A 27,030-nucleotide genomic window follows, 5' to 3' on the forward strand; every position below is an offset into this window, starting at 1 on the left:
CCAGCTTCTCAGGACATCACAGGTGGCATCTGGTTTTAGTTTTAGCCTTGCGTGTTTTTTTCCCCCTTGCCAAACTTTGATGGCAGTAAAACGCCCAGGAAAAAAAGGAGAGGAGACCACGCAGCGCCATCCTGCCAGGGCCCACCTGGTGCTGAGCCAGCCTCCCATTCATTGCAGGGAAACTTCGCCTCCCCACCCCCCACCCACCCCCGGGGCAGCGCCTACCTTGTCTCCCCCGTCTGCCAATCCGCCGTCCCTCCGGCGCAAGGAGGGAAAGAGATCGCCGTGGGAAAAAGGTGAAGGAAGAGCCGGAGGAGAATAGGGGGGGAGGGAGGAGGAGGAGGGAAGAGCCGGCCGGACGCAAGGCTTCTTGGGAAATGGAGTTTTCTCCGGCAATTCTCCGGCCAGCCCAGCCTTGGGGGCTCTGGGTGGATGGATGAGGGGAGAGCTGCGGGGAAGAGAGCGAGCGAGCGATCAGCCGGTTTTTTTTAAAGGAGACCCGAACTTGGAATTCCGATACGGGAAGGAGAGAGAGATGATGCATAAATAGATACTGAGTGCAGAGAAAGATGTACGGGCACCTTAATGGAAGGATAGATTTTGAGTGGAAAAAAGAGAGAGGGTAGGTAAAAGATGAAAAAGTACACCGCCTAAAGTCACTTTTTGTGAGATGGACTGCTATGTAAATTAGAGGGAAGGATGGAGATAGGTAGGTAGGTATTTATTTATTGATTTGATTTGTATGCCACCCCTGTCCACAGACTCAGTAATTAGGTGGGTAGGTATATAGGTAAGTAGATAGATAGATAGGTATGTAGGTAGGTAGATAGATCGATAGGTAGGTAGATAGATAGATCAATAAGTAGGTAGATAGGTAGGTAGATAGATAGATAGATGGGTAGGTAGGTAGATAGATAGATCAATAGGTAGGTAGATAGGTAGGTAGGTAGATAGGTTGGTAGGTAGGTAGGTAGATAGATAGGTAGGTGGGTAGGTAGGTAAGTAGATAGGTAGATATATAGATCGATAGGTAGGTAGATAGATAGGTAGATAGGTAGTTAGGTAGATAGGTAGGTCGGTAGGTAGGTCGGTCGAACGATAGATAGGTAGGTATATAGGTAGATAGATAGGTAGGTAGGTAGGTAGGTAGATAGGTAGTTAGGTAGATAGGTAGGCCGATAGGTAGGTAGATAGGTAGGTAAGTAGATAGATAGATAGGTAGGAAGGTAGGTAGGAAGGTAGGTAGGTAGATAGGTAGGTATGTAAGTAGGTGGATAGGTAGGTAGGTAGGTAGGTAGGTAAATAGACAGACAGACGGAGAGATCCGAGTCCAATCCTGTGCAGACCGATCTATGCGGGGGATCCTCTTACCCAGAGAGAGAGAGAGAGGGGAGAGAGCGGCGCGCGCCCCAGCGGATTCGCTCCAAAGGCGCGGGAGGTTCTCCCTGCAGTCCGGCGTCGGCTGCCGCAGCCCTTGGCGCTGTCGAGTAGATCCTCCACCAGCCGCCGCCGCCCGGACGTGGCCAAAAGAGCGAGCGAGGAGGAGCAAGGCCGGCCTCGCAGGGGAGCGACCCTTCGCAGACTGAGGAATCTCCCCAGGAAGGCGCTGCCTTAAGATGGAGCCAGGGATCGCCCCGTCTCCCCCGCGCGCTGCCTCCGGAGTGGATCCCCCCACGCCCTGGGGCCGGCGAGGGTGGAGCGCTGACGCCCCAGCCCAGGTAAAGAGCCCCCGGGCTGGCCGGGTTGAAGGCGGGAACGGGACGGAGGGAAAAAGCGGCGGGAAGGTTTTGCTTGTGGGTCGGTCTTCCAATCGAGCCTCCCGAGTCAGGGGCAGTAGAGCTGGCCCTCGACTTAAGACCGTCATTGGAGCCACATTTTTCTGTTGCTGAGGGAGGCGTTTGTGAGGTGAATTTTGCCTCATTTGACCATCTTTTTTTGCTAGGGTTGTTAATTTTACCGTCTTTTTTTGTAAGGTTGTTAAAATGAGTTTTCCCTCATCCCCCCCCCCTTTTGCTAGGTTGTTAAGTGAATTTTGCCTCATTTCACCATCTTTTTTTTTTGCTAGGGTTATTCAGAGAATTTTGCCTCATTTGACCATTGTTTTTTTCTAGTGTCATTAAGTGAATTTTGCCTCATTTTACCATTTATTTAATTAACAATAAAAGAATCACAATCTTTTTTTGCCAGGGTCATTAAGTAAATTTTGCCACATTTGACCATCTTTTTTTTTTTTGCTAGGGTTATTCAGAGAATTTTGCCTCATTTGACCATTGTTTTTTCCTAGTGTCATTAAGTGAATTTTGCCTCATTGAACATTTCTTTTTTTTGCTAGTGTTGTCCTGTGAATTTTGCCTCATTTTACCATCCGTTTGTTCATTTATTCATTCATTTATTTATTTTATTTGACTTCTATGCCGCCCAATCCTGAAGGACTCAGGGCTGCTTATCACAATAAAAGAATTACAATTTTTTTTGCTAGGGTCTTTAAGTAAATTTTGCCTCATTTGACCATCTTTTTTTTGCTAGAGTTGTTAATTGTTAGCCGCCCCGAGTCCACAGAGGGGCGGCATACAAATCCAATAAATAAACAAACAAACAAACAAAATAAACAAACAAACAAATAAATAAATAAATAATTTTGCCTCCTTTGACCACTTTTTTTGCTAGGGTTGTTAAGTGAATTTTGCCTCCTTTGACCACTTTTTTTGCTAGGGTTGTTAAGTGAATTTTGCCTCCTTTGACCATATTTATTTATTTGTTTGTTTGTTTGTTTGTTTGTTTGTTTGTTTGTTTGGTTGGTTGGTTGGTTGGTTGGTTGGTTGGTTGGTTGGTTTGTATGTCGCCCCTCTCTGTAGACTCGGGGCGGCTCACAACAACAATAAAACAATTCAAGTTGGGGGTAAGATCAAAAGCAACATGAGAAAATATTATTTTACTGAAAGAGTAGTAGATCCTTGGAACAAACTTCCAGCAGACGTGGTAGATAAATCCACAGTAACTGAATTTAAACATGCCTGGGATAAACATAGATCCACCCTAAGATAAAATACAGAAAATAGTATAAGGGCAGACTAGATGGACCATGGGGTCTTTTTCTGCCGTCAGACTTCTATGTTTCTATGTTTCTAAGACAAATCTAATAATTTAAAAACATTTTTAAAAAAACCGTTATTAAAGCAGACATACACACAAACAAACAAACATACCATACATGAATTGTATAGGCCCGGGGAAGATGTCTCAATTCCCCCATGCCTGATGGCAGAGATGGGTTTTAAGGATTTACGAAAGGCAAGGAGGGTGGGGGCAGTTCTAATCTCAGGGGGGAGCTGGTTCCAGAGGGTCGGAGCCACCACAGAGAAGGCTCTTCCCCTGGGACCCGCCAAACGACATTGTTTAGTCAATGGGACCCGGAGAAGGCCAACTCTGTGGGACCTAATCGGTTGCTGGGATTCGTGCGGCAGCGTTGCTAGGGTTGTTAAGTGAATTTTGCCTCCTTTGACCATTTTTTTTTTTTGCTAAGGTTGTTAAGTGAACTCTGCCAGTTCTTCGGATGTCGCCATCTTTTTTCTTTACTTTTTTGGCATTTTTTGCTCCCTGAGCATGCATGGAAGCAAAATGTCACACGCGCAAGATTTTGCTCCAATCTCTCTCTTGCACGAGCATCCCCTCACAAGATTTCAGCATGTTTTTGCTTCCTGCGCATGCACAGAAGCAAAAAAAAAAAATCACTGAAATCTCAAGCGCTCGCACATCATCTCGCGAGATTTGCTTCCTACACATGCGCAGAAGCCAAATCTCGCTCTGACGTGCGTGTGCGCCCATCGGACACGCGCATGCCCTTGCTGGTTAGCCAGAGCTGCGTGCACATCAGCACCGGTAGCAGAGGTAAGTTAGTTACCCCCGCAACTAACAACAACAACAGAGTCCATCCTGCATGGCCCTCATGGGTTGAGAAAAGAGTAGGCAAAGATGGCTCTTCTATGACTTGTGGACTTCGACTCCCAGAATTCCTGAACTAATCATGCTAGTTTGGAATTCTGGGAGTTGAAGTCCACATGTCATAGAAGAGCCAACTTTGCCTACCCCTGGGTTGAGAGAGGAGAGGAGCAAAAAATTCATTCATTCGTTCATTCATTCATTCATTCATTCATTCATTCATTCATTCATTCATTCTGTTTATTTCTGAAACACGTATAGGATAGTAGTAGTTTGTATAAACTTAACCAGTAGCCGGTGGCTACCAGTACAGACCATACTATAGCTACAGTAGCGAAAATAGAGCTGTAGGCAAGCTCCGTCTCTCCGGCATGCGTGCGCGCATATCCTGAACGAGATTTTGCTTCTGCGAATGTGCACAAAGCAAAACCTCACAAGGGGACCTGCGCGTGTGAGAGATTTCAGTAATTTTTTTTGCTTCCGCGCATGCACAGGAGCAAAATCTTGCTTAGAGGCATGCACGGCCACCGGTCACCGGAGCTGCGCGCAGAGCGCACCGTTAGCAGCAGTAAGTAGGAACCCCCACCTGAACATAACATAAGTAAAAAGTAATGATAAAACTTTCTTTCTTTTCTTTCTTTCCTTCTTTCTTTCTTTTTCTTTCCTTCCTTCTTTCCTCCTTTCCTCCTTGCCTTCCTTCCTTCCTTCCTTCCTTCCTTCCTTCTTTCTTTCTTTCTTTCTTTCTTTCCTTCCTTCTTTCTTTCTTTCGCTCCAAGTCCTCAGAGAAGGGCGGCATACAAATCTAATAAATTATTATTATTATTTATAATATTATAAATTATTATTTATAATAATAATTATTATCCTTCCTTCCTTCCTTCCTTCCTTCCTTCCTTCCTTCCTTCCTTCCTTCCTTCCTTCCTTCCTTCCTTCCTTCCTTCCTTCCTTCCTTCTTACCTTCGTCCTTCTTTCGGGTCCATCAAACAGCACAAAAACGTCATTTAAACTTTCTGCTCCATCTGTTCAGCTTGGGGAAAACCCTTGACCAGTTTCAAGGGGAAAATAAAAAGAAAATAATTAATTAAAAAAAATATTCCCTCAGTCACTCGCTGTCTCCCGCTCCGGTTCTCAGACATCGATTTTACTGCAGGGAGAAGTTAAGCGAAGGACAGCGTTTTGCAAAATGCAGTATTTTCTTGGCAGCAGCCGGGAAATGGTTTGGCATGCTGTCCTTTCCCGCTGCGTATCCTTACAAAAATTCAGGATTTCCCCTCTTGCTGTCCCAGCATCACCGAGTCCGAAGATGAGGCTTTATTACCCGCGGAATGAAGAATTCCCTGCTGGCTTCAGGTATTCCAATTAAAGCTTTCCACAATGAGGAAGCTGGAGAATCGTTTTGGAATTGTAATATAAACACCTCATTGTCCTGCTGCTTTGTTAGGAACTGTGGGCTGGTGACTCGGGGAGAATCAGCCTTTCTGAACTTATTTCTGAATCTGAATTTATTATTCTGCGTGCTGGAAGGAGAGAGGAGAGGAAAAGGTTTTAATTGTATTTATCATCCTTCTATGAGTATTTTAAGCGTTGTGTCATATTTCATGTTTTAATCGTCTTTTCTCAACTGAGAAACCCTCAGCTCCTTCCTTCCTTCCTTCCTTCCTTCCTTCCTCCTTTCTCTTTCTCTCTTTCCTCCTTCCTCCCTTCCACCTCCCCTATATTTTTAGTTATTTAGCTATTTAATTAGTTTTCATTAGAAAATGATGAATTTATAAACTCTTCCTCCGTTCTTTTTCCTTCCTTCCTTCCTTCCTTCCTTCCTTCCTTCCTTCCTTCCTTCTTCCCCTTCCCCTTCTCCCCTTCCTTCCTCCCTATTTCTCTCCTTCCTTCCTTCCTTCCTTCCTTCTTCCCCTTCCCCTTCTTCTCCCCTTCCATCCTCCATATTTCTCTCCTTCCTTCCTTCCTTCCTTCCTTCCTTCCTTCCTTCCTTCCTTCCTTCCTTCCTTCCTTCCTTCCTTCCTTCCTCTTTAGACCCAGAGTTTGCACACCTCTGACCAAAAAACAGTATTTCTGTTAATGATGCCTATTTAATCCTCATGATTTTTGCATCTTTGAGGCTGTGGCATGTAGTCAGGCAAGTCCAGAGTAAGTTTTGAAGTAGTTCAAAGTCCTCCCAAAATTCAAACCATTGGCAGAATACGTCTTGTGCCTCTTTCTTAATAATTAAAAGAATGAGTCCTTCATTTTAAAAGCCAAGGAGATTGCAGCAAATGCTTGACTATCTCCAGCTCCTGGAACTTATTTTAAATAAAAGGTACACTGCTTTCCTTCTAACAAACAGCCAGTGACAATAAAAAGCACAGATGCAATTAATCTGATTAACTTTTTAGGAGACATATAATAAAACAGGACATCCGTCTTTAAAGATCCTTCTGGTAAACAGCCAGATAAAAATAAAGGAGAAAAAAAGCCCTGCAGATGCAGAGATTTGAATTTATTATTTAATTCTGGAAGAGCTTTCATAAGGTATTTGCTCGCACAAAAGCTCAGTGTATTTCTCTGACAGATTCGTGGTCTCTAGGTGTTTCCTGTCTTATGGAGGTTCACACTGCCAACATCTAATGGTTATGTTTATACCAATACCTGCTATCTTGTACATGTTTGAGAAACAAAACAGACAAACAAAATAAATAAATAAATAATAAATCTGGCCACGAAACAAAGGTAATGCAATGCCTACTAATTTTTGACTGGATTTGAAAAGAAAAGAAAAAAATTTGCAGGATTTAGTACACCCTTAAAATGAAAATAACATGCAATGTTATGGTTCTTTGATTCGATCTTGTCACAATTAAATAGTATACCTGTATTTCCCCTTAAAATAAGACCTACCCAGAAAATAAGCCCTCTTTTATGTGCACTGAGAGCTTATGCACCAAAGACAAATTCCTTCTGTCTCCAATCACACTTGGCCAATAAAGAATTCTATTCTATTCTATTCTATTCTGTAGCAAAAATTAATATAAGACCTGGTCTTATTTTGGGAAAAATGTGGTATCTGCTCGGTCTACCTTGAAGGGCTGACAGGAGACTATTTTCAATAATGTCCAAATATATTTATTTAATTATCAGATTTATATGAGTGCCTACCTCCAATAAGATCTGCTGTTGCAGTTAACAGTCCTGGAAACATGGAAATGGAATGTTTTATTTATTCAGTTTTATTTGTATCCTTTATTATTTTTACAAATAACCAACGGGTGAGAGCAAACCCAGAAGAATGGAAACTCGTATCTTCCAAAGTTCTTCAATTCATTTTAATTTCATTTATTTTATTTCTAGGCCTTCCAACTCCCGAAGGGCTCCATTTTGCAGAGCAGAAACAGAATTTTGTGTGACCTTACCTCCCATTCCTCCATGTAATCCTAAAGCAGGAGTCCCCAACCACTAAATTCATAATTTTAAATCCTGTCGAGCCCTAATATGATCTGCCTAATGACTGGCAGGGTGGGCATGGCTGGGTGGCTATGTGACTGGGTGGGTGCTTCATCCCTGAATGTTTTTAAGAAGAGATGGACAACACTTTGTCCTGGAATGGTAGAAGGTCTCCTGCTTGAGCAGGGGGTCAGACTAGAAGACCTCCAAGATCCCTTCCAACTTTATTGCTTGATGTTCTGGTTTTCCTCCAGGAAGGATTGACTAAAAGACAGATTTGGGTGTCTTGAGGGCAAACAGGGGATTTTCCCCACTTAGGAAAACCCAGAATAATAAAAACTAAAATATTATTCAGACTGCCCTTTCTGGGTAGGCTAATCATCGGTTTGGTTCAGCCTCAGAAAGTTCCTGAAGTCTTGAATTACTTTGTGAGTTATGACGTCCAGTGGACTGTGGAAAAAGACAGTGATGCAATTTTGGGGGTTGATAGAACAGGAATGAAAGACAACGAGGTCATGGAATTTTCTTTTCCTGCTGGCTGCTATTTTTATGGCCCAGGCCCCAAGCCTTCCAGGAAGTGAGAGGAGACACAGAAAAAAAATACCCTCCACCCCTGTTTCCTGAGAAAATATAGAATATCTAAGCCCATAAAGGTGAATTTATGGCACGTGTGCCAGAGGTGGCATGTGGAACCATTTTGAAGGGAACACAAGGCCTTGCCCTTTATCAACTCCAGCCAATTGTATGCATTAGCCAGCTGTTTTGCCCTCCCTGAAGGCCTGGAGTGCAAATTAAAGAGAACCACCCCATGGACAAACCGGAAGTTCGGAAAAATGGACTTCCGGTTTTCCCACTGTGCTGTTTTTTTGCACTCTGGAGGCATCAAGAGAGCTTCCCTGACGGCTCTTGAGTGTGAAAAACAGCACAACGGGCAAAACGGAAGTCTGTTTTCCCAAACTTCCTGTTTGTCGGTTTGGCCGTTTTTTTCCCACCGTTCCAGATTTCAGTGAGTCCTGTGCACATGCACAGGGGCAGTGCAGGGTGGTGTGTGCATGCATGGGGGAGCAGGGAATGGGTGTGGGCACGTGTGCGCGTGCTAGTACACCCACCCTTTTGGCATGTGAACCAAAAAAGGTTCAGAATCTGACGGGACCTAGGGGAGGCATCTTCTCTGTGGGGGGCCCGGCCCTCTGGAATCAGTTCCCCCAGGAGATTCGCACTGCCCTCACCCTCTTTGCCTTCCGAAAGAGCCTAAAAATCCATCTTTGTCACTAGGCCTGGGGTTACTAGATCTTCCCCCTGACCAAGGAATGTTTTTAGTATGATTGTTGAATGAATGGTAATGGGAGTTTTTAAAGGAGATTTTTAAGAATTGTTTTTATGTATTAATTGGATTGATTTTACTATTGTCTCTTTATATATGTTGTTAGCTGCCTTGAGTCCTCGGAAAGGGGTGGCATACAAATCCAAATAAATAAATAAATAAATAAATAAATAGATAGATAGATAGATAGATAGATAGATAGATAGATAGATAGATAGATAGATAGATAAATAGACAGACAGACAAACAAATAAATAAATGGCAGAAAAAAAGGTATTACTTTTTTTTTTTACAAGGAATATTTTTTTCTTGTCATTGGATTGTAATCAGCTACAGGTAAGTCCCAGTAAGGCTTCAATTACAAACCGGATTTCCATCACTAAACACAATGATTGTTACGTAAATCACACCTGGCTTTGTGACCTTTACAAAACAACCAGAAAAACATTTTAATTTAAAAACCATTTTTAAAAAAAATCTTATTTAGCAGAATTGTATCCTTTGAGGAAAAGATAAAAGTGTCTGTAACAATGCAGAAATAATGAAAAATTAAACAAAAATACTTACAGACAGTCCTCGAGTTCGTTGTGTGACTGTCAATGAAATATGTGACTTATTTCAATTTTTCACACTTACAACTTCTATTACTTTATCTTCTTTTCTATTATTTCTTCGATATATTTTACTATGAGTCAGTGTTCTCTCTAAATTTTTTTGGGGGTGAGCGGAAAAGTATAGTGTCTGAGCGGCAGTCCCTTCGGCACTGGGCGGCACAGAAATAATAATAAAATTTCCCTCTCGGCTTCTGGGCAGGTTTGGAAAACTCTGAGTTGATGATGATTTTTAAGTGAGCGATTGCTCACTGCTCAGCTTAGAGGGAACTATGCTATGAGTATCTCCTCTATAACCTTCATCATGTATTTTACTATGTGTATATAGATATAAACCCACTAAAACCCTCATTGTGTATTGGACAAAATAAATAAATAAATAAATAATTTTTTTTAAAGTAAATAAATAATAAATAAACTGTTGCGATCATGTGATCAAAATTCAAGCCCTTGGCGACATATATTTACGACAGTGGCAGTCATGTCCCTTTTATGACAGTCTGACAAGCAAAAGCAATGGGGGATTCGGATTCACTTAACAGCCATTTTTTCCTAACTTAACACCTGCAGGGATTCACTTAACAACTGTGGGAAGAAAGGTGGTAACATGTGAAAGGTGATGGGAATTTCGGGCTACTTGTGGTCATAAGTCGAAAAGAGGTATAACAAGCAGGAAGAGGGAGATTGTGATCCTGCTAGATAGAGCGTTGATGAGACCCCATTTGGAATACTGTGTTCAGTTCTGGAGACCTCACCTACAAAAAGATATTCATAAAATTCAACGGGTCCAAAGACGGGCTACAAAAATGGTGGAAGGTCTTCAGCATAAAACTTATCTGGAAAGACTTCATGAACTCAATCTGTATAGTCTGGAGGACAGAAGGGAAAAGGGGGACATGATCGAAATATTTAAATATGTTAAAGGGTTAAAGAAGGTTTAGGAGGGAAGTGTTTTCAATACGAAAGTGAATACAAGAACAAGGGGGCACAATCTGAGGTTAGTTGAGGGAAAGATCAGAAGCAACGTGAGAAAATGTTATTTTACTGAAAGTGTAGTAGATGCTTGGAACAAACGTCCAGCATTTAAACATGCCTGGGATAAACATCTATCCATCCTAAGATAAAATACAGGAAATGTATTTATTTATTTTATTTATTTATTGGATTTGCATGCCGCCCCTCTCCGAAGACTTGGGGCGACTAACAACAATAATAAGACAACATATAATAATAATCCAATACTAAAAACAATTAAAAACCCATTATAATAAAAACCAAACAGACATACAGACATACCATGCATAAAATTGTAACGGCCTAGGGGGAAAGAGTATCTCAGTTCCCTCATGCCTGGCGGCAGAGGTGGGTTTTAAGTAGCTTACGAAAGGCAAGGAGGATGGGGGCAATTCTAATCTCTGGGGGGAGTTGGTTCCAGAGGGCCGGGGCCACCACAGAGAAGGCTCTTCCCCTGGGTCCCGCCAAGCGGCATTGTTTAGTTGACGGGATCCGGAGAAGACCCACTCTGTGGGACCTAACTGGTCACTGGGATTCGTGCAGCAGAAGGCGGTCCCGGAGATAATCTGATCCGGTGCCATGAAGGGCTTTATAGTATACATAGGTATAAAGGCAGACTAGATGGACCATGAGATCTTTTTCTGCCATCAATCTTCTATGTTTCTATGAGAATGGGGAGAAGGAGACAGGAAAAATAGAAAGAGAGGGCAATAAACGTCAGACATTTTCTCCAAACACAGACAGAATGTTAGATAGAATACAATGAAAATTTATGGCTTGCTGTGCTAGAAAATGTAACTAAGTCTATTTTGGAGATATTTACATTATTTTATTTTATGATAGCAGATAGTACAAAAGCCCCTTGGATGAGGGAACATTATTCTGAATCTGACCCATTGTAGGGGGAACGCAAGAGGTATTTTTCAGGAGCTTGATTATCTTCTACTTTATGTTAATTAGTGGACAAATTACAACCCCTATCTTTTTTTGTATAATTGAATTGCTCAGAGTGCCAGTGAATTTTGGCTCAGGCAAGAAATGTTGCACAATAGTGCAAAACATTTCTCCTCTCCTCCTGAATGCACACAAACACACACACATAGGTCTACGTGTGTCTTTTGAACCACATCATTTATAACTCTGGGTGTTTGGGCGCTGAGAGAGAGAGAAAATCAAAAGAAGATGATGTTCTTCAAAAGAAAATGCCAGTTTTGTGTGGGAACTACTTCAAATCCCCCCCCAGACCCTCAGAATAATAGAATAACAAAGTTGGAAGGGAACTTGGGGCTTTTCTAGTCCAGCCCCCTTTGATCAAACAGGAGAGGGGCAGATTTTTATTTTCTGCTGAACTGGATGCAAGGGGGTAAGTCAATAACTATAAATGTCTGTAGAGTGTTCAAATTATTAGACTTATTTTTTTTTAAAGACTGCTTTATTATTGTTCTAGGCAACAACAAAATAAAGGTTTTTTAAAATAAACGCTTGATCGGAAGAGGCCCAGTGCTCTTGTATCTTCTTTTAAATAGCAGAGAATAATGTACACTTCCAGAAAGCCACATCAATTAAAAAAAATATGTAAAAGTATAATCTGAAATGTAACAGTGTCCTGTTTTAGCATTAAGATAAAGCAGCTGAGTTAAACCCTGATGTAGTCGTGTTTGGAGTAGATCTATTTAAATAATTGGGAGGATTGTGACTACATTTAAGAAAACTTTCTGGCATTGATATACTGCCATCATGTACATTTCTCCAATTCTTTGCTATTTCTATGGGTCAGGCAGACATGCACAGAAATACATAGCAAACAATGTGTATCATCTGCACTGTTTCCTGTTTGCTGCAAGGAGGTAAATTGCTGGGAGGCAGAGGCAGAATTCCCCCCCCCCCCCCTTGTTTTCCTCCCCCTAAACTAAGGTGCGGCTTATATTCTGGTGCATCTTATACTCTTCTAATTACAGTATGTCCTGTTACAGTCATTATAGTTATGATATGTGACCCAACATCTCCATTCCAGGAACTTCTAGTGGCTTGAACGTGTCTGATCTTGTTTGAGGACCTCCAAGAAGCCAACATGGACAAAATTCTGGAAGCGATCTTGGCCTCTTCCTACCCTGATCACATGAAGCAAGGCCTAGTGAGGCGTATCATCGAGGCTCTGAAGAGGACCATGGACACCGAACAGTGTTGGTCAATGCTGGAGCTTTCCACCAAGCTCTTCCTCTTGGGTGATACCAAATTCAAGAGGTCTGTCGGCAAGGAGATACTGGAAGTCTGTGGACTGTATCACCAAGAGGCCTTTGAAGAATTCTTCAACGCTCAGTTCCTTTTAAGCCTCCTCCAGGAAGGTTATGGACCTCTGGGGAAGAGAAGCGTGTACGTGTTTGATTACATACATCTCGGGTTGCCCTTCGTCATGGATGGCCCTTCAGCCAACGACATCTTCAGTCTACTGAGGACCGAGGTCCTACGCAAGATCTGCGAGAGGCCAGGCCTGAAGCAATGCATGAAGATCAGCAGGCTCTTAATCCAGTACCCTCTGTGTGTCCCCACCGGCAAACGCCAGGTCCTTTTCTGTCAACAACTGGTCCGATGTATTGGGCAGTTCCATACCACCTCGGGAAGGGAAGACGCCGTTATGGAATTCTTGGACCAGGTGATCCAAGTCAGCCTTCTGCTCCAGAAAATCTGGAAGACCCAAATGACCTCCATCCTTCCCTCTCTGAAGGAACTCTTCACCATCATTTCAACCATCGGTAGGAATGGGTTGTGTCTTTGTATACCTTGGTTTCAGACAGTGTTTTTCAGGTAGTTCTCAACTTACAACAGCAAAAGGAGCCCCAATTTCCATTGGGATTGAGAGACATAGAAGTCAAATTAATTAATGAATTAATTAATGAATAAAAGTCACATTAATAAAATCAGTTGAATGGCTTCCCTCCAGAATAGCATTTAGAATAGAATAGAATAGAATAGAATTTTTATTGGCCAAGTGTGATTGGACACACAAGGAATTTGTCTTGGTGCATATGCTCTCAGCGTACATAAAATAAAATATACATTTGTCAAGAATCATGTGGTATGACACTTAATGATTGTCATAAGGGTCAAATAAGCAATGAAGAAGCAATATTAATAAAAATCTTAGGATATAAGCAACAAGTTACAGTCATACAGTCAACATGGGAGGAAATGGGTGAAAGGAATGATGAGAAAAACTAGTAGAATAGAAGTGCAGATTTAGTAGAAAGTCTGACAGTGTTGAGGGAATTATTTGTTTAGCAATATCAATAGCATTTAGATATATATACCGCTTCACAGTGCTTTACAGCCCTGTCTAAGCGGTTTATAGAGTTAGCATATTATTGCCCCAAACAATCTGGGTCCTCATTTTACCCACCTCAGAAGGATGGAAGGCTGAGTCAACCTTGAACCTATTGAGATTTGATCTGCCAAATTGCTGGCAATGGTGATCGGCAGACGTAGCTTGCAGTACTGCACTCTAACTCACCGAGAAGTTGTGGGTGCTAACAACACTGGAGATTTTTAAGAAGAGACCAGACAGCCGTTCGTTTGGAACACTGTAGAGCTGTAACTGAGAACCTATGGCACACGTGCCACAGGGGGCACGCTAAGCCATAACGGAGGGCATGTGAGGGTTGCCCTATGTCAGCTCCAGTGTGCGTGCGTGCACTAGACAGCTGATTTGCGGCCTTGGGAAAGGCAGTTTCGCCCTCTGGAGGTTTCAGGGAAGCTTTCTATAAGCCCCAGAGTGCAAAAAAGTGCCCAACAGGCAAAGCGGAGGTTCGGGAAAACAGACTTCTGGTAGGCCTGTTGTGCTGTTTTTGCACCCAGGTGCTTCAGGAAGCTTCCCGAAAGGCTCCAGAGTGTGAAAAACAGCACAATGGGCAAACCAGAAATCTGTTTTCCGGTTTGCCCATTGTGCTGGTTTTTGCACCATGGAGCCTTTTGGGAAGCTTCCTGAGTGCATTTTCTGAACTTCCGGTTTGCCCGTTTGGAAATTTCTTTTAACCTACCAGGCTTCAGAAAGGCCTGTGCGTATGCAGGGGGGGGCAGTGCGTGGGGTATACGCATGCGGGGGGGAGGGAAGGGATGTGGGCACATCCACGCGTGCAAGCACACCCAAACACACGCCCCTTTTGGCACGCGAACCAAAAAAGGTCCATCATCACTGGCCTATGTAGATGTGGTTAAAATGGTTGGCCTGTCTCTGCTAATCTGTTTTGCAGACGATCAAGATCCCTCTATTGCCTTAGCCAGTGTGGTCCAGTACGTTCCGCTCGAGCTGATGGACGGCATCTTAAGAAACCTCACCAACGATGAAAGCGTCACTGACCTTCAGATGATGACCGCGATCGGAAGGTAACAAAAAATGGAAAGTCACTAATGTTACAATAGCGCTTCATAGTGCTTTTACAGCCCTCTCTAAGCGGTTTACAGAATCAGCCTATTGCCCTCAACAATCTGGGTCCTCATTTGACCCGCCTTGGAAGGATGGAAGGCTGAGTCAACCTTGAGCCAGTGGTGAGATTTGAACATACAAGCACACAACAGATACAAACTTAATGTAAACCGCTCCAAACTCGACTGCAGAAAATACGACTTTAGTAACCGAATAGTTGATGCCTGGTACTCACTACCAGACTCTGTAGTATCATCTCCCAACCCTCAAAACTTTACCTTTAGACTATCCACTGTTGACCTCTCCTGATTCCTAAGAGGTCCGTAAGGGGCGTGAATAAGTGCACCAGCGTGCCTTCCGGCTCCTAATGTTTCTTTTTATTTTTTACTAGTATCATGTATGTGAATACGTATTATCATATCTAACATTCCTTCTTATTTCTTCTTTTTACTAGAATCATGTATGTTATTATATCTTTACATACCTCCAATATGTACTTGACCAAATAAACAAATAAATATACAGTTAGCATTTAGCTGAAGTAGCCTGCAGTGCTGCCTTCTAACCATTGTGCCACCCCAGCTCTATAATCTGGGTTTTTAAAATTGTTACAATCTGGGTTGTTTCACCGGGATCAGAAGTTTAACTTTCCGAGCTTCCAGACTCAGTATAATACAATAGCAGAGTTGGAAGGCACCATGGAGGTCTTCTAGTCTAGTCTAACCTCTCTATCTCTCCAGTCTATTTCTTCTTTGTCGCCGCAGGATGATTGAATGGGTCTCATGGCCCCTGGGGAAGAACTTAGACAAATGGATCATAGCCTTGCTGAAGAACCTGGCGGCGGTGAAGAAATTCAGCATCTTGATGGAAGTGACACTTTCCAAAATTGAGCGGGTTGGTTTGCTCTTTCATATGGGATCAGTGGAAGTGATGTGCTGGTGCCTGGAGGCTGTTGGGGCCTGGATGGGTGTCAACAGACTCAAACTCAACCCTGATGAGACGGATTGGCTGTGGGTTCTGCCTCCCAAGGACAATTCCATCTGTCCGTCCATAACCCTGGGGGGGGGGGAATTATTGACCCCTTCCGAGAGGGTCCGCAACTTGGGTGTCCTCCTCGATCCATAGCTCACATTAGAGAAACACCTTTCAGCTGTGGCGAGGAGGGTGTTTGCACAGGTTCGCCTAGTGCACCAGTTGCGGCCCTCTCTGGACCGGGACTCACTGCTCACAGTCACTCATGCCCTCAGGTTCGACTACTGTAACGCTCTCTACATGGGGCTACCTTTGAAAAGTGTTCGAAAACTTCAGATCGTGCAGAATGCAGCTGCCAGAGCAATCATGGGCTTTCCCAAATATGCCCATGTTACACCAACACTCCGCAGTCTGCACTGGTTGCCGATCAATTTCCGGTCACAATTCAAAGTGTTGGTAATAACATATAAAGCCCTTCATGGCATCGGACCAGAATATCTCCGGGACCGCCTTCTGCCGCACGAATCCCAGCGACCGGTTAGGTCCCACAGAGTTAGCCTTCTCTGGGTCCCGTCGACTAAACAATTTCGTTTGGCGGGACCCAGGGGAAGAGCCTTCTCTGTGGCGGCCACGACCCTCTGGAATCAACTCCCCCCAGATATCAGAGTTGCCCCCACCCTCCTTGCCTTTTGCAAGCTCCTTAAAACCCACCTCTGTCGTCAGGCATGGGGGAATTGAGACTTTCCCTTCCCCCTAGGCTTATAGAATTTATACATGGTATGCTTGTATGTATGATTGGTTCTATAAATTGGGTTTTTTTTGATTATTTTTAATATTAGATTTGTTTACATTGTCTTTTTTTATTGTTGTTAGCCGCCCCGAGTCTTCGGAGAGGGGCGGCATACAAATCTAATAAATACAAATACAAATAATCCGCTTGCAAAAAAATATCTTTACGCCATTATCCCAGCTAGAAGGGATACCAATGAAATATCAGTCCACCACAATTTTGTTTCTGGTCCACGTCTCAGTGCATGGTCCTTGACTTACAACAGTTCATTTAGGGGCCGTTCAAAGATGCAGCGGCCCTGGAAAAAGTGACTTACAACCATTTTTCACAGTTACGACCGTTGCTGCCTCCCAACAGTTATGTGATCCAAATACAAACATGTACTGTATTTTTCGGAGTATAAGTCACACCTTAGTTTTTGGGGAGGAAAATAAAAACAGGTCTTCCACTATTTTTTATTTCCTCAGACAGTTCCAAAAAAATTCTCGAATATTTTCTCAGGTAGTTCCAAAACAATTCTGAATTGAAGGTCAACAACTGTTCAGATAGCCTCGAAAATCTTCCACACTTATAACAATTCTAGCCAGCAGGTGTCCGTCTTTGTTAATCCGACAGTTCCAGCTTTCCCGTTCAGCAAAATACTTTAAATATACTTTAGATATACAGTGATACCTCATCTTACAAACGCCTCGTCATACAAACTTTTCGAGATACAAACCCGGGCTTTAAGATTTTTTTGCCTCTTCTTACAAACTATTTTCACCTTACAAACCCACAGCCGCCGCTGGGATGCCCCGCCTCTGGACTTCCGTTGCCAGCGAAGCACCTGTTTTTGCGATGCTGGGGTTCCTATGCTGGGATTCCCCTGCAGCATCGCAAAAACACAGAAGTCCAGAGGTGAGGTTTCCTATGGAAGGGAACATCAGGAGAATCCCAGCAGCGCAAAAACGGGCACTTTGGCTGGCAAAAGGGGTGAATTTTGGGCTTGCACGCATTAATCGCTTTTCCATTGATTCCTATGGGAAACATTGTTTCGTCTTACAAACTTTTCACCTTAAGAACCTTGTCCCGGAACCAATTAAGTTTGTAAGACAAGGTATCACTGTACTTTCACTCAATTCCAAATGAATGAAATCCAACCATTTAAGAAAACATCATCAAATTCTCTGAATTGGGATTTAGTTATCGCTCCTTTAATATATTTCCTCAGTAATCTTCTATTAATGTTCCGTACACTGAATTGCCGCTTAGCCTCCTTTTTTATCTTTTTGTTCCCCCTTTTTTAGTTAATAAAAAAGTCCCAAAGCTTCATTTCAACAATGAAACTCATCAACTTAAGTTTTAGTTCTTCTGTCCAGCACGTAGTCTTCAGTCTTCTTTCCAGGTGACATCCAATCTTTAAAAGTAACAATCCTGCCGGTTGTGGAATCTTGCTGTGGCTTGTACGACAAGTCGTTTCCCAGTGCTGCTGGTCAGGAGCTCTTTGTCGGCTCCCTGGGGGCGGTTTACCCCCTTTCCAGGAAGCTTGATGTGTCTCCCTTCTTCACCATCCCTGAAGGGTGATTCCGAACTGGTTCTGGCTGATCCAGGTCCCCCAATGGTGTGGGTATCGGAATTTACCACAGAGCGCGGGAAACTCCATGTTGCCACGGCATTTGGCCACGCCTCCGTCTCTCAAGGTGGAGAAGGAAGAAGGAAGGAGGAGAAGATGGTAGTAGGAAAGGGGAGAGAAAGTGTAAGAAAGTAGGTACTAGCGGTGGAATAGCCACCTGAGATAGAAAGAGGGGAGTGGAGAGAGGGAAGATTGAGATGGATCGAATAATAAAATTAAAATTGGAATGTAACTTAGGTTATTGTACTATTGTTTTTAAGTGACGATATGTGTATATTGAGTTCTATTGAAGGTGTGTTTTGCTGTTTCTATAGGTATTTTCCAAGCTACTCTACCCTATCCTGAGAGAGGGGGCTCTCTCTATCCTGCGTTATATGTTGCTGAGTTTCCAGCACTCTCACGAAGCATTTCACCTGGTAAATTCCTCTTCTGATTAATCACGTATCGCTATGAGCCTTGGGCTAGTTGGCCAGTTTATAAGGATATTTTATTGCGAATGAAAGCGAACATTGCTGACCCAGTGTGGGTTGGTCAACGGAATGAGAGGTTTTTGTCTTCCAAGCTTTTGGATTCGTGCCGGGGCCCATCCTCAGGGATCAATCACTTCCCTGGCTGTTTTTGTACCTGCTCGTCCGACAATCTTTGTTGTGCAAAATTGAACGTTTATATATACAGTGGTACCTCAACCTAAGAACGCCTCTACTTACAAACATTTCTAGATAAGAACCGGGTGTTCAAGATTTTTTTGCCTCTTCTCAAGAACCATTTTCCACTTACAAAACCGAGCCTCCAAAACTGTGACTGGAAAAGGCATGGAGAAGCCTCTGTAGGGCCTCTCTAGGAATCTCCTGGGAGGAAACAGGGCCGGAAAGGCAGGGAGAAGCCTCTGTGGGGCCTCTCTAGGAGTCTCCTGGGAGGAAACAGGGCCGGAAACGGCGGGGAGAAGCGTCCGTGGGGCCTCTCTAGGAATCTCCTGGGAGGAAACAGGGCCGGAAAAGGCGGGGAGAAGCCTCCGTGGGGCCTCTCTAGGAATCTCCTGGGAGGAAACAGGGCCGGAAAAGGCAGGGAGAAGCCTCCGTGGGGCCTCTCTAGGAATCTCCAGGGAGGAAACGGCCTCTACCCTCTCTGTGGTTTCCCCAATCGCAGACATTATTTGCTTTTACATTGATTCCTATGGGAAAAATTGCTTCTTCTTACAAACCTTTCTACTTAAGAACCTGGTCACGGAACGAATTCGTAAGTAGAGGTGCCACTGTATGTTAAAAAAAGGATCTCAAAAGATCTTGACAAACCTGAACAATGGGACCCTATCCAACAACATGGAACCTAATGTGGAGAAAAGCAAGGTTTTATCTCTAGTCAGGAGAAACCAAAGGTAAGATATCTCTTAATTCCCTAAGGAAGGGCTCCGGCACGAGTGTGGGAAGTTCGGAAGACAAAACGTCCGGTACCGGTGAACTAGCCAGGCTGGATCCTGTGATGTTTATTTGCATTTGCAGCCTCGGATATACAGTAGTACCTCTAGATACGAGCTGCTCCACATGCGAGTATTCCAAGATACGAGCCACGATGGGAGCAAAATTTCTGTTCCAGACCTGAGCTCAAATTCGGGATACGAGCTGAGCTTCCACTAGGTGGCGCAGGAATCCTTGCTTCTGGTTATCTCGGAGGGGAAAAACAAAGTCTAAAGCCATTTGTTCCAGATACGAGTTGATCGACATACGAGCTCCCTTCTGGAACGAATTAAACTCGTATCTAGAGGTACTACTGTATTGGGTTTTTTTGACAGGCTTGGCTGCATGCTCACATTTTTCCCTTGGATGAAAATTCCATTCCTGCGGATGTTTTCTTTCTTCTTTGAACAGCTCTTGCCGCATATTCCCAGAGTGATCGCTGCCCTCCAAAAGGAAAACTCCAATTCGGCATCCCGGGTTTTGGATCAGCTGGCTGAACTGATCCACTGCATGTTCTTCTGTTTCTCAGGGTTTCCAGATCTCTATGAGCCTCTGGTGGAAGCGATAAAAGTAAGTCGGGCCCTTCCTTCCTTCCTTCCTTCCTTCCTTCCTTCCTTCCTTCCTTCCTTCCTTCCTTCCTTCCTTCCTATCTATCAGAAGCAACATGAGAAAATACTATTTTACTGAAAGAGTAGTAGATCCTTGGAACAAACTTCCAGCAGAGGTGGTTGGTAAATCCACAGTAATTGAATTCAAACATGCCTGGGATAAACATAGATTCATTGTAAGATAAAATACAGAAAATAGTATAAGGGCAGATGGACCATGAGGTCTTTTTCTGTCGTCAATCTTCTTCTTTTTTTTTTTTTTGAAAAATAATTTTTATTGATTTACAAAAGAGATTATGTACAAAGGGAGAAAGATACATCGATTAACAACATTGTGATAACCTGACATACTTGCAGTTATGTCATAATCACTCCATTCAATTATTTACATATCATAACTTATTGTGGTTAACATAATATCTCTCTATAGTTCGTTATCTTTTGGGTCTTTGGATCTTCCTCCCAACCCCTCCCCCCCATTGAACTGTAATAGTTCTAAAAGGTCTAGATTGTTTATTTGGGCGGCATATGGAAGCCGCGGTTTCGTTAGTGTAGTATTTATATCAATATGTATTTACATTTGAGGAGAACTCGTGCTGGATTGATCAAAATATTCTTAGTAGTCCGATATTATCCTTCAGAATTCTAGAGTTTTTCTACAGTCATTTCTACACTTTCCACTTATATTTTAATATTTTAGCATTTTAATATATCTACTTTTTGTAGTATTTCGTTATATTTTCCCCTTTTCTTCATTTATTTCTTTTCTTACTTTTTACCCAATTGTAAAAATTTTTCCAATTTTTGTAAAATTTCGAATCTTCTTTATTTTTGAGTTTTTGCGTAAGCCTATCCATTTCTGCACAGTCATAGATTTTTTTGATGATTTCTCTTTCAGTTGGTATAGTATCTCTTTTCCAGTTTTGTGCTATTGTTATTCTAGTAGCTGTAATTATATGGTGTATCAGGTACGTGTCTTCTTTCTTGTTTTTCAAATCAATTATGCTCAAGAGGAATATTTCTGGTGTGAGTTTTAAGGAAACTGTTGTGATTTGTTGTATCCATGTTTGGATTTTTTTCCATAGCTTTTTGATAAGGGGGCAAGTCCACCATAAATGAAAAAATGTTCCAATTTTGCTATTGCACCTCCAACAATTTGGTTTTATGGTGGGATAGATCTTGGCCAGTCTCGTTGGTGATAGATGCCATCTATAAAACATTTTTTGTAGGTTCTCTTTGTATGGAATTGATTTAGTAATTTTCAGGTTTCTCCACATTTGTTCCCATTGTTCAATGTAAATGGAATGCCCTATGTTTTTAGCCCAGGTAATCATATTCTCTTTTACTAATTCAGTTTCCATAGAGTACCCCATTATATAATTATACATTTTGGTTATAAATTTTTTCGGATATCCTAATAGTATTTTATCAATTATGCTTTCTTTTTCTTGGATCCCTTCTTTTTTTTTGTCTCTATTCCATTTCGTCAAAATTTGAGCGTAGGACCACCAGTCAATATCGATATTTTGGTTTCTTAGTTGCTCTCTGGATTTTATATCTCCTTTCTCATCTAATATGTGGTTGTAGTTCAATATTTTTGGTGATTGAAATAAGTTTGGGTGTCTGAGCGCTTCAAGACTGGAGTACCATTTTGGAATTTTGTAGTAATGTTCTTTTTTAGTTTTTAACCACACATTTATTAAGGAGTCCCTGATCATGTGACATCTAAAGTATACTGGCGTTTTCCCTTTTTCGCTCCATAGGAAACTGTGCCATCCTTGGAGGATGTTATGGCCCTCCAAGGCCAAAAGTCTTTGATCTTGGAGAGTTATCCACTCTTTAAGCCATAGAAGGACCGATGCTTCGTAATAGGCTTGGAAGTTTGGTAATCCAAATCCGCCTTGTGTTACTCTGTCTTGTAAAGCTTTAAATCTCACCCTTGGTTTTTTCCCCGCCCAGATAAATTTTGAAATGGTTGTATTTATTTTGCTGAAAAATTTTTGGTTTAATTTTATTGGGATCGTCTGGAATAAATATAAAAATTTCGGTAGTATAGACATTTTAATTGTGGCTATCCTCCCTGATAATGAGATATGAATTTTGTTCCACCTAATTAACTGTTGTTCTGTTTTTTTAATGAGGGATTCGTAATTATCTTTTTGTATTGTACCACATCTGTTCGTTAGTGTTATGCCCAGGTATTTAACTTTTTTAACAGTTTGGATTCCTAATAATGTCTCTAATTCATGTTCTTGTTTAGTGTCCATATTTTTAGTTATAATTTTAGTTTTTTGTTTATTGATTTTTAGGCCGGCCACTTCTCCATACCGTTGTATCTCTCTCAGCAGGTGTTCCCCTGTTTCTATTGGATCCTCCAAGATGAATGCTAGGTCATCTGCATAAGCCTGAACTTTAAATTCGTGTTTTTTTGTTCTAAGACCTATAATTTCCATGTTGGATCTTATTTGATTAAGAAGTGTTTCTACTGCCAGGATGTATAGAAGTGGGGATAGAGGACATCCGTGTCTAACACCTTTTGCAATTTGAAAAGATCTTGTTAATTCCCCATTAAATATAGTTTGAGCCGATTGCGTATTGTATATAGATTGGAACATGTTTATTATTTTTGGGCCGAATTGCATTTTTTTAATTAATTCAAGAATAAACTCCCACCTTAAATTGTCGAAAGCTTTTTGGGCGTCCAAGAATATTAATGCTAATTGTTTTCCGGAGTGTGTCTCATAGTATTCTAGAGTGTTAAGAATTATTCTTGTATTATTCCTTATGTATCTGCCTGGGAGAAAACCATTTTGATCTTCCTTTATTGTTTTGTTTAAAATTGGTTTAAATCTTTCCGCTATTATTGTCATGAATATTTTATAATCAACATTGAGGAGGGATATGGGCCGATAGTTTTGTATATGTTTTTTTTTTTCCGGGTCTTTCGGGATTAGACTTATCAAGGCTTGTGTCCAGGATATTGGTAGCAAGCCTTTTTCCAATACTTCATTAAATATTATTACTAGGATTTCTAATAAATAGTCTTTTAGTTCTTTGTAGAATTCGGCCGGTATCCCGTCTGTACCTGGGGTTTTACTGTTCTTTTGTTTGGTTATTGCGTATTCCACTTCTAGTTTGGTTATTTCTTTGTTTAGTATGATTTCATCTGATTCTGATATCTTTTGTATTTCCGCTTCCTCAAGATATTTATTTAATTGGGATTGGTTTGTTTCTTCCTTTTGGTATAAATGAGCATAATATTCAGTTACTATATTCTTTTTTCCCCCCAGTGTATGTTGTAATTCCCCATTTTTATCTTCTAATGTTTGTATGTATCGTTCTTCTTCTTGCTTTTTTAATTTATAAGCAAGCCATCTGCCTATTTTATTCGCATTTTCAAATTGATATTGATTGGTCTTCCTTAGTTTTGTGACAATTTCATCTTGTATCATTAAATTGATATTGTGCTTTATTACATCTATCTCTTCTCTTATTTTTCCGTTTTGGAGATCTTTTTGGGCTTCTAATTCTGCGTGTTTTAATTTGGTCTTGAGTTCGTTTAGTTTCCTATCTTTCTGTTTCTTTTTTTTTGCTAAATAAGCTATTGTTATGCCTCTCATAAATGCTTTTGTTGTGTCCCAAATATTCTGAATAGTGGTATCAGTATTCCAATTATCTCTTAAAAATAATTTTAATTCTTGTTTGATATGTTTGATATAATCCTGATCTTGAAATAACAGTTGATTTATGGACCACCGGTGTTGACCTGGGGTCGGTATTTTAATTTTCATCAATATTGGTTGGTGGTCTGCCCAAATATTTGGACCTATTTCAATTTCATAGATTAACTTCCCAAAATTTTGGTCTGCCCAAATCATATCAATTCGTGACCATGACTTTTGCGGTGATGAGTAGAAGGTGTATTCCCGTGCAGATGGGTGCCTTTCTCTCCAGATATCTGCCAGTCTATATTCCCTTGCTATTTCCTGGAATTCTGGTGGTAGTGTTTTCCTGTCTTTTAGTTTTTTCTTTGCAGATTTAAAATCTTTTTTGGGATCGCTCACGGCATTATAGTCTCCAATAATACAGATGTCCCCTTTTTGTACCTGTGCTAATTGTTCAGCTAGTTTTTGATAGAATTGTTTCTGTTTTGTGTTTGTGGCGTAGATCGCCACTATCGCTATTTCTCTATAACCTATTTTAATTTTTACAATTAGAATTCTGCCATCTTCATCTGAGTAAATTTTTTCCGGTTGGTAAAAGTCCTTAATGTACAAAGCAATCCCTCTCTTTTTTGAGTCTGATAGGGCTGTGAATAATTTACCTAATTTTTTATTTTCTAAAAGTTTACAATCTTGCTTCCTAATATGTACTTCCTGAAGACATGATATATCTGAATTTTGTTTTAATAATTTTGTCATTATCTGTTTTCTTTTTATCGGAGAATTCAATCCGTTGATGTTTACAGAGATCAACTCAAGTATCTTTCGCGTCATTTTCCTCCCTCTCCTCTCCGGTTACCTTCTCTTCCTTTATTGACGTTTAGCCGCCGCTCTTGTTGTTACCCTTTGTTCTTTTTGTTGTCTTTCCTCACCTTGTTCTTCCTCTCCTCTATCCTCCCTCCGTCTCTCCTCCTGTGATAGTTCCTCTATGGTCTGGCGAATCTCTGTGTCTTGCTCTAAATTGTTTTGAATAAAATAGTCCGCTTTCTCGAACGAGTCTATTTTAATTTTTTTTCCGTTCCATGTTACTAGAAGACCGTCCGGAATTAGCCATCGGTATGGGATTCCCCTTCTCAGTAGTTTTGCCGTAAGAAAGTGGAATTCTCTTCTTTTCTCCCTTATTCTTTTCGGAATTTGTTTGAGTATTATAATTTCTTTTTCTTGGTACATAATTTTCCCGCTTCTTGTTGATTTATATATTTCATCCCTGATGGACTTTTTCGTAAATTTTACGTGGACCTCTCTGGGTAATCTATGGTTCTTGGCATAGTTTGTTTGTATTCTATAGATTTCGTCAATGTGGTCCTTGACCTCCTCTAGTTCGATCTGTGTGTTGTCAGTAATCAGCTGGGCTAATTTGTTAAATAGATCTTCGTCTGTATTTTCCGGAATGTTTTGGAAGCGAAGAAAATAAGCTGCTTTTTCCATCTCCAGGATTGCTATTGAATTTCCGAGCTCATTATTGGCCGCAATTAATCTTCTTTCTGATTCAATTCTTCTTTCATCGATTCTTTTGGTGTCTGTTTCAATATTTTGTATCCTCTGCTCATGGTTAGTTATGATTTCTTGTATACCTTCGAGTTGATTTTCCAGGCCTTCCATCTTTCCAGACATCTTTTCAAAGTTTTGTTTTGTTTCCTCGTGGTTTTGCCTAATGGTTTCTTGGGTAACTGTAGCTACCTCTTGGCTGCGGACCATAAACTCTTGAATCAAACTTAGTGAAGCCTGAATTGATTGCAGAGAAGTTTTGTCGGTGGTTGCCATTTCTGTGTTTATTATTTATTTATTTATTTATTACTTGGATTTGTATGCCGCCCCTCTCTGAAGACTCGGGGCGGCTCACAACATGTAAAAAGACAAATCGTAAGTAATCAACAATTTAAAATTTTAAAGATTTAAAAAAAAAAAAAACCCCACAAACTAACAGACTCACACACAAGCATACCATATATAAATTCAACGTGCCCAGGGGGAGATGTTTCAGTTCCCCCATGCCTGACGGCAAAGGTGGGTTTTAAGAAGTTTGCGGAAGGCAGGAAGAGTAGGGGCAGTTCTAATCTCCGGGGGGAGTTGGTTCCAGAGGGCCGGTGCCGCCACAGAGAAGGCTCTTCCCCTGGGGCCCGCCAACCGACATTGCTTAGTTGACGGGACCCGGAGAAGGCCCACTCTGTGGGACCTAATTGGTCGCTGGGATTCGTGCGGCAGGAGGCGGTCTCGGAGATATTCTGGTCCAGTGCCATGAAGGGCTTTAAAGGTCATAACCAACACTTTGAATTGTGACCGGAAACTGATCGGCAGCCAGTGCAGACTGCGGAGTGATGGTGAAACATGGGCATACCTGGGTAAGCCCATGACTGCTCTCGCAGCTGCATTCTGCACGATCTGGAGTTTCCGAACACTTTTCAAAGGTAGCCCCATGTAGAGAGCATTACAGTAGTCGAACCTCGAGGTGATGAGGGCATGAGTGACTGTGAGCAGTGAGTCCCGGTCCAGATAGGGCCGCAACTGGTGCACCAGGCGAACCTGGGCAAACGTCCCCCTCGCCACAGCTGCGAGATGTTGTTCTAATGTGAGCTGTGGATCGAGGAGGACGCCCAAGTTGCGGACCCTCTCTGAGGGGGTCAATAATTCCCCCCCCAGGGTAATGGACGGACAGATGGAGTTGTCCTTGGGAGGCAAAACCCACAGCCACTCCGTCTTATCCGGGTTGAGTTTGAGTCTGTTGACACCCATCCAGGCCCCAACAGCCTCCAGGCACCGGCACATCACTTCCACCGCTTCGTTGACTGGGCATGGGGTGGAGATGTAAAGCTGGGTATCATCGGCATATTGATGATACCTCACCCCATGTCCTTGGATGATCTCACCCAGCGGTTTCATGTAGATGTTAAATAGCAGGGGGGAGAGGACCGACCCCTGAGGCACCCCACAAGGGAGAGACCTAGGAGTCGACCTCTGTCCCCCCACTAACACCGACTGCAACCGGCCAGAGAGGTAGGAGGAGAACCACTGAAGAACAGTGCCTCCCACTCCCAACCCCTCCAGCCGGCGCAGAAGGATACCATGGTCGATGGTATCGAAAGCTGCTGAGAGGTCAAGGAGCACCAGGACAGAGGATAAACCCCTGTCCCG

General features: G+C 42.1%; 2 protein-coding genes across 6 annotated transcripts in view; one reads left to right on the forward strand and one right to left on the reverse strand.

The window, feature by feature from the left end:
- The window catches only part of KCTD21 (potassium channel tetramerization domain containing 21), a 12,801-nt gene extending 7,772 nt beyond the window's left edge, over positions 1–5,029 (reverse strand). Inside the window, exon 1 of one of the 3 annotated variants that reach the window (XM_070749524.1) lies at positions 4,897–5,029. The gene's annotated coding sequence lies outside the window, so the exon portion shown is untranslated. Of the gene's footprint in view, positions 5–225; positions 310–4,896 lie in introns of those variants that run through there. The other 2 variants (XM_070749525.1, XM_070749526.1) reach the window with 2 other exon arrangements.
- USP35 (ubiquitin specific peptidase 35) overlaps positions 1,485–27,030 on the forward strand; it is a 43,077-nt gene continuing 17,531 nt past the window's right edge. Inside the window, exons 1-6 of one of the 3 annotated variants that reach the window (XM_070749522.1) lie at positions 1,485–1,718; positions 12,335–13,073; positions 14,568–14,700; positions 15,505–15,634; positions 18,429–18,530; positions 19,980–20,138. In XM_070749522.1, coding sequence (XP_070605623.1) covers positions 12,392–13,073; positions 14,568–14,700; positions 15,505–15,634; positions 18,429–18,530; positions 19,980–20,138 — 1,206 coding nt within the window. In that variant the 5' untranslated portion in view covers positions 1,485–1,718; positions 12,335–12,391. The other 2 variants (XM_070749521.1, XM_070749523.1) reach the window with 2 other exon arrangements.

The sequence above is a fragment of the Erythrolamprus reginae genome, chromosome 4, assembly GCF_031021105.1.
Source record: "Erythrolamprus reginae isolate rEryReg1 chromosome 4, rEryReg1.hap1, whole genome shotgun sequence".
NCBI classification, from domain to species: domain Eukaryota; kingdom Metazoa; phylum Chordata; class Lepidosauria; order Squamata; family Dipsadidae; genus Erythrolamprus; species Erythrolamprus reginae.